This window comes from Pygoscelis adeliae, unplaced genomic scaffold (assembly GCF_000699105.1).
Source record: "Pygoscelis adeliae isolate BGI_AS28 unplaced genomic scaffold, ASM69910v1 Scaffold314, whole genome shotgun sequence".
NCBI classification, from domain to species: Eukaryota; Metazoa; Chordata; class Aves; order Sphenisciformes; family Spheniscidae; genus Pygoscelis; species Pygoscelis adeliae.
In genome coordinates, this window is record NW_008824668.1 from 1,889,985 (window position 1) to 1,897,342 (window position 7,358).

A 7,358-nucleotide genomic window follows, 5' to 3' on the forward strand; every position below is an offset into this window, starting at 1 on the left:
CGAGATGGAGGGGGGGCGCCCTCCCCTCTTCCTCCAGCCGTCCCCCAGCAGAGGGGCAGGTGACAACCTGGGGCTGCCTGCAAAGGGAAGGAGCACGAGTGCTCACAGAGCTCCCCCCCAGCCATCGGTCACGGGCCCCGGGCTGCCAGCTGCACGTCTCTGCTGCAAAACTTGCCTTTTTCCTTCCTCGGACTCCTCTTGGAGCGTGGCCATGCGCATCTCCAGCCAGGCCAGACCAAGCGAGAACGCTGAAAGCTGGGCCACGACCCTCCCTGCACCCCGGGGAACTGAAACACCTCGCCAAGTATTCCCTTTCCCCATCCTGAAGGTCATTCCTCGGGCTGGCTTCACTGTTGGAACAGTCTCTCCTTGAGCCGAAGGGTTTCAAACCCATCTGGACGTGGGTGTGTGCCTGCGACAGCTGGCCTGAAAACCTCTGCTGCAGGATTCAGCCGGGGGTGTGCAGTAGGAGCCCGTCAGTGTTGGGTATTGCCGGGGAGAAGGAATCTTGAGCGTCACTCCCCGTTGCTGCATCTTGCAGAGTGCCCCGGGCAGCTCCCAGTGCAGGCTGGTGGGATGAGGGTGCTCGTTGAGCCTCCTGGCCGTGGCCCAGGCAGGATTTCACCGTGCGTCCCTCTCCCGACCCTGGCAGGGCTCCATCGTGGTGGGGATCGACTATGACTGCCGGGAGAAGGCGATCTATTGGACCGACGTGGCCGGCCGGACCATAAGCCGGGCGAGTCTGGAGCCAGGCGCTGAGCCAGAGACCATTATCAACTCAGGTGTGTTCCCCTCACCAGTGACATCGGCCCAAAGCCACATCCGTGGGTCCACGCCAGTTTGTGCCCATCGCCGCTCTGGGGCTGTCCTGCTTTGGGGCTGTCCTGCTCTGGGGTCCTCCTGCTTTGGGGTCCTCCTGCTCTGGGGTCCTCTGTCTGCACTCACATCCCTTGGCTGTGGGTCAGGCGGGTCGGGGCACCGTGACGGGTCCAGGAGCAGCATGTCCCCAGCCACTGACCACGTCCGTCCCTCCGGCAGGGCTCATCAGCCCCGAGGGGCTGGCGGTGGACCACCTGCGCAGAGCCATGTTCTGGACCGACAGCGGCCTGGATAAGATCGAGAGAGCCCGGCTGGACGGCTCCGAGCGGCGGGTGCTCTTCGACACGGAGCTCGTCAACCCCCGGGCCATCGCAGTGGATCCCGTCCGAGGGTGAGCAGCAGCGTTTCCGGAGGGGCTTTGCACGCAGGGCTTTGCAAGGTGCGAGAGTCGGACACGCGCGGTGGTGCCAAGGCCCCGTCCTGACCCTGGGAGCAGCTCTCCTACACTGCACACCCCGTAGGAGGGATTGGCTCTGTTCCCCACCCCCTCTGTGGTTTAATAATTCAGGATTTGGCTAAGCCTGCTGTTTCAGTGTCAGGATGTGCATTATTTTTAAAAGCTTTGAAACACGCCTGGCGTTTGAAAACACAAGCTGTGCCTCTGGGGTGCTGTTGCGATACAAAATGTGCTACTCTTAAGGCTCGCCCTCGTCCAGGAGCTACAGTTTGGGTCGTAAACATGTTTGACATCATTCTGGTTTTCTTTGAGAGATTTTTTTCAAATCAAATAAAGATTTTTTTTCAGGCACTGTTAAGGGGAAAACCAGGCCTCTCTCCTGACAAGAACCAGTAACGAAGAGAAAGCCGATAATCTCCTACCGCTCCTTACTGTTGTGTGTCCTGTTTGTTCATTATGTAATTATTTCCCAAGCAACCTTTACTGGACGGACTGGAATCGCGAAGCACCCAAAATCGAAACTTCCACAGTCAGCGGAGCCAACAGGAGGGTCCTGGTGAACAAGGACATCGGCTTGCCCAACGGCCTGACGTTCGACCCCTTCTCCAAGCTGCTCTGTTGGGCAGATGCAGGTAAGTGCCAGGTCCTGCACTTGGGTCACAACAACCCCACGCAGCGCTACAGGCTTGGGGAAGAGTGGCTGGAAAGCTGCCTGGCGGAAAAGGACCTGGGGGTGCTGGTCGACAGCCGGCTGAACATGAGCCGGCAGTGTGCCCAGGCGGCCAAGAAGGCCAATGGCATCCTGGCCTGTATCAGAAATAGTGTGGCCAGCAGGAGCAGGGAAGTGATTGTGCCCCTGTACTCGGCCCTGGTGAGGCCGCACCTCGAATACTGTGTTCAGTTTTGGGCCCCTCACTCCAAGAAGGACGTCGAGGTGCTGGAGCGTGTCCAGAGAAGGGCAACGAGGCTGGTGAGGGGTCTGGAGAACAAGTCTGCTGAGGAGCGGCTGAGGGAGCTGGGGTTGTTTAGCCTGGAGAACAGGAGGCTGAGGGGAGACCTCATCGCTCTCTACAACTCCCTGACAGGAGGCTGTAGCGAGGTGGGGGTCGGTCTCTTCTCCCAAGTAACTGGCGAAAGGACGAGAGGAAACGGCCTCAAGTTGCGCCAGGGGAGGTTTAGATTGGACGTGAGGAAAAATGTCTTTACTGAAAGAGTGGTTAAACATTGGAACAGGCTGCCCAGGGAAGTGGTTGAGTCCCCATCCCTGGAAGTATTTAAAAGACGGGTAGATGAGGCGCTGAGGGACATGGTTTAGTGGGCATGGTGGTGTTGGGTCGACGGTTGGACTCGATGATCTTGGAGGTCTCTTCCAACCTTAATGACTCTATGATTCTAAGTTCACCGAGGACGGATCAGGCTACAACACACTAAGCCTCAAGGGGAAAAACAGCTATACACGTCTTTAGCCCATTGCTACCTGCGAGCCTCTTTACCCTTCCGCTGTCCTGCCCCGAAGGACTTGGTGTGATGGGGTTGGGGGACTCACAGCACGAGCTGCTGCTACATCCTTAGGCTGAGAAGCTGTTTCAAAAATTAGCGAATACAAAGAACGCGTTTGGCGGGGGACGGTTTGCGGCCCGGTAACTGTCTTGTGTTTGAAAAGGAACGAAGCACCTGGAGTGCACATTCCCCGACGGCACGGGCCGGCGCGTCATACAGAACAACCTCAACTACCCTTTCAGCATCATTAGTTACGCCAATCACTTCTACCACACGGACTGGAGACGGTAAGGAAAGAAAACCCGCTCCCTCCCACGGCCGGGAGCGCTGAGCTAGCGGTTCCTAGGGCTCCGCTCCCCTAAGCGGCCAGAAGCCAGCCTCCGCCACTCCCTGCCGGAGTCGTGCTAGCGAGCAGCTCGGAGGGGCTTTGAGCTAGAGAAAAGCCTGCTCCCTGGTCCCCGAGTCCTGGAACCTCACCAGAGCGCTCTCTTGGGTCTCCTGCAGCGCCATGTTCAGCAGCACCCGCTTGTAAATCTCAGCGCAGAACAGTTGTTTAGAAACAGCCCCAGCTTCCTGGGAAGGACAGAAATAGTGGTTGGATGTTTTGGTTTTTTTAAAATAAAACTTGGCACGAGTTTCTGAATCTAGATTGAGTCAAAGAAAAGATGCTGTCCTCAACTGTTCCCTCTCCCCTGCCACCCAAGGCCCTCAGCATCAGGAACTTGCCTCTATTCCCCACTCCAGCTGGAAGCTCTCAAAACTTATATCAAATCTTAGCAGATTACAACAAACACTTAAGTGCTTGCCATGCTTGGAGGAGACTCGGGGAGATAATGTCTCCTTGGAAGGCTGTCTCTGTGACTGCATCACCAAAGAGAAATGCACTGAATGAGCTGGATGTAGATTTTACGGGGCAAATTTCTTTCCGCTTGTTCCGCAGGTGTTCAGACCAATCTTTTTAGCTGCCTCTGTTCTTAAATGCGTGTAGACAGGGGAAAAAAACCCGCAAGTTTCACAGATGAGTAAAGCACTTCTCCCCCTTTTATCACCAGGGACGGTGTGATAGCTATCGATAAAGAAACTGGCTCCTTTACCGATGAGTATCTTCCAGAGCAGCGATCGCATCTCTATGGAATAACTGCAGGTTATCCCTACTGCCCTGGAGGTAAAACACAACGAAAGCCGCCGCCTCTCGATTGTCTGACGGCTGCTGTGTGCTTGACACGCTAAAGATACCCATTTCTCTCCGCAGCAAGGAAATAGTAACAACTGCTACTGCGAGAAACGACAATCTTTGCACCCAAAAGAACTGCAGACCCAGAAAACTGTCACTGCATACAACTAAGGAGGAAACCCCTTAACCGAGGCCAACGAAGCGACCTACTTTCCTGCAAAAGATTATCAAGTATTTTTTGAAGTTATACCTCAAGTCTTTACTACTGTATTTTTTAAAAGTGAAAGACATCGATATATTACCAAAAAAATGGTCCTGTGACTCTTAGGCCATTACTCTCTCTCTTGCTTATGCAAGCAAATTTAAAACGTAGCTTTCTTATTCAAATGTTTTATTTTATTGGAAGAAGAGTGGATTCATTTTTAATAGTTTTGACAATCTGACCAACGGGTCCTTTTATGAAAAAATAAGTGCATATGGGAAGCTTTGGATGCAGTACCTTGCTGGGTCTAAGTAAGCGACAGCCCTGAAGACAGAGACTGTGTGTGCTCCAGCAGCGTGCAGAACAGTTACGTGGTATGGCAAAGGCATTGAAGACTTTCCAGAAGACAGTTCTGTATTTTCACCGCTGCCTCAATGCATGTCTTTTAGTATTTATATTAGAAGAATATGCTAGAATTGATCTGTTCATGCTTGTTGGTTCTTTTAAGTGCCTTCATAGACCTACCCAGTGTAGACCAATACATGTTCAGAAATACCATTTACCTTGTAACGCTTCACTTTTTCTAGGTTACTTCAATAATTGAATAAAATGGTTAAGTCTCCCTTTGGATTTAGTTTTTAAGTATTTCAGCTGTAGGGTAGAGAGTGGAGAAGCAGCAAGCAAGCCAGGAGCGAGCTGTTCATAGGGCAGGACCTCAGCAAGAGAGGAATCTGCAGAGCCTTTATGTAACGCTCCCTTGTCAACACAAAGCCAAACACAATGAAAAAGTGGTATTTGCCAACTCAGAGCTAATCAGAACAGTTTGTCTGGTTTCCCCAACTTCATTTATTTAAAGAAAAATGGCAATTCATTAGAAGTCAGAATTCAATTTCCTGTTTTCTTTCAAAACAGTAAAATAATACCATTTCAAACTGCATGCCAGAGTTGTAGAGAGTTGTACATAGTTCCTAATTGTACTAAGTACACAAGAGACTAAAAGCTTTTATCTGTTCATCTCCCGACTTTCCCCAGTCTGTGGTCCGTCTTGGGATCAGCAATAATCGCCTGAACTGCTACAATCGCTTCGTTAATTTTTGTTTGCAGCTCTCGGAGCTCCTCTATATGCAGCAGTCGGAGAATTTGGGCAGCTTCATTGAGAACAGCATCTGGGCGAGATGCAGAAAGAGAAGTCGTATCAAGCATTTTCATCGAACACAAAGGTCTTTAAGCTTAATCTAAGCCAATGCTCCGCACTTCATTCATGCTTGTGGTGTTCATACTTCAAGCAGGGATCAACTTTCCCCTGCTGCTAGAGAGGGACAGGCTGCTCTGCAAAACCTCGCTCAGCTTCCTGCAGCCCTCGCAGTAATCCACAGCCAAGCTGGGTCAGTACGAAGCATTTGAGTAGTTATTTAGGCGCAGGTGGGGCAAGAGAGAAGCCAGACTAGCGGAGCCCCAGGTCGCCTGGCTATTGTTTACAAAATAACCTGTCAGGTCATGCCAACTTGCCCTGCCTCCGACTAGATTTTAGGTAAATTAGCCCTAGGTTAACGGTTGGACTTGGTGATCTTAAAGGCCTTTTCCAACCTAAACGATTCTATAAGACACACGGAAGCAGCACAGAGGTCCTCTGCTGGCAGACGCAAGATTTACAAGGCAACAGTAACGAGATGCATTCCTTCAGCTTGCAAACATGGCTGCCACTAAAAGCTGTTGTTTAAACATTATTCTGAAACAACATATTCCACAGCTAAGATTTATGCTTTTCTGTTCCAAAACAAAATGCACAGGAGTGCTCGTAAATAACAAGTGGGAGGGAGCAATTCCTTCCACTACAGGCTTTTTTACTGTACACATTATCTACATTTTTGACAGTAATATACTTTGACAAAGGCAAACATCGCTATTTAAAAGTAACATTAAGAGGACTGCTTACCTCCTGTGTCAAAACCAAGAATGTGCTTTTCCAAAGCAACAGGCAAACCCTTTAAAAAGAAAAAGCATGTTCAAATGTAATTAGAAATGTCATTTTGCACGTTCAGAAAATAAAAATCAAGTACTACAGCAGGTAGCTCTGGAGCAGAGGACACTTGAGTTTTGCTTATCTAGACGTGTGCAGCAACTTCAAAGAGTCATCACGCCGATTCAACGTGCGCCTTTGTGCGCTGAAACATCAAACCCAGAGTATGAATAAAAGAAAAACCTTCACGTTTAATAATCCCCCTACTTGTCAAGCGAACCCCATTGGATACACACTGCCCACATTCAATCCTTAAAAGGCTAACAACAGTACTGCAAGAGAACACCCAATCCAGCAACATCGCTACCCAGACAAACAAAAAGCATGCACAAACTAGGCTTTCTAAAAAAACTATTGCCTTTAAAGAGCTGCCAGTTTTCAAAGCACTGGCTGATTTGAAAGAGAGTTGTAAAAACTCTCTGTAATCAAGTGAGTTTCTCAAGCACTGAACTTGCAACCCCCATCAACATCCCCAGAAGCATTTTCTCAAGTGTTAAAATAAGCCTCATGCCTTATCTTGAAAGCCGTACCTTGACAACCCAACAAGGTAAATCCCATTTTATTTGATACATTTAAACCGCAGGTGCAGCAGTACAAGTGTCCTCGGCATAGTTGTACATATCCTTCAGTCAGGGATCACTTCTGTACCTATTTTATCTTTTCCCTGCTCTGTCTTGATATTGCCAAGAATGCAACTCATGACATTTTGCATGTAAGTCATCTGCCATGCAGCAGTCAAGCATTTATAACCTGTTTCCAGGGACAAGGCTTAATATACAAAGTGTCACTGGCTAGTACTTTGGCCGTTAACAAGCCAGCCAAAAATCAGAAGCGGAGGTTTATTTTTCCTCTCCTTCTATCCTGCAACCCAGCTATCCCCTCTGCTTTTAAGGTATTTTCTCCATTCATCTGGTACACTACAACGTTGATAATCGCCGCTGGCACGGATAAAGCTGTTTTCCTGCCTCCAACCCCCTGCCTTTTCTCCACCTCACTTGAAATTTAGCATTCCTAAGGAGGATACACTCCCAGCAACATGTATCACATTCAGTGACACATTTCAACCTAAGACGTGACGACGCTTTAAAGCCCTATGGAATATGAACAATTCCTTGGCATGAAAAAAATTCACTGTTCCTCAAAAAAGCTAGTTCTGCCAAACACACAGAAAATCCCATTTTGATCC

General features: G+C 49.6%; 2 protein-coding genes across 2 annotated transcripts in view; one reads left to right on the plus strand and one right to left on the minus strand.

Moving 5' to 3' along the window:
* The window catches only part of NID2 (nidogen 2 (osteonidogen)), a 19,531-nt gene extending 14,709 nt beyond the window's left edge, over window positions 1-4,822 (plus strand). Inside the window, exons 5-10 of the mRNA XM_009322950.1 lie at window positions 618-782; window positions 1,039-1,210; window positions 1,751-1,908; window positions 2,940-3,063; window positions 3,829-3,941; window positions 4,029-4,822. Of these exons, the coding sequence (XP_009321225.1) occupies window positions 618-782; window positions 1,039-1,210; window positions 1,751-1,908; window positions 2,940-3,063; window positions 3,829-3,941; window positions 4,029-4,039 (743 nt within the window). The 3' untranslated portion in view covers window positions 4,040-4,822. The remainder of the gene's footprint in view (window positions 1-617; window positions 783-1,038; window positions 1,211-1,750; window positions 1,909-2,939; window positions 3,064-3,828; window positions 3,942-4,028) is intronic.
* Window positions 4,823-4,946: 124 nt separating this feature from the next.
* LOC103916012 (chromosome unknown open reading frame, human C14orf166) overlaps window positions 4,947-7,358 on the minus strand; it is a 16,376-nt gene continuing 13,964 nt past the window's right edge. The window contains exons 7-8 of the mRNA XM_009322951.1: window positions 6,089-6,137; window positions 4,947-5,318 (exon numbers count right to left, since the gene is read on the minus strand). Coding sequence (XP_009321226.1) covers window positions 5,164-5,318; window positions 6,089-6,137 — 204 coding nt within the window. The 3' untranslated portion in view covers window positions 4,947-5,163. The remainder of the gene's footprint in view (window positions 5,319-6,088; window positions 6,138-7,358) is intronic.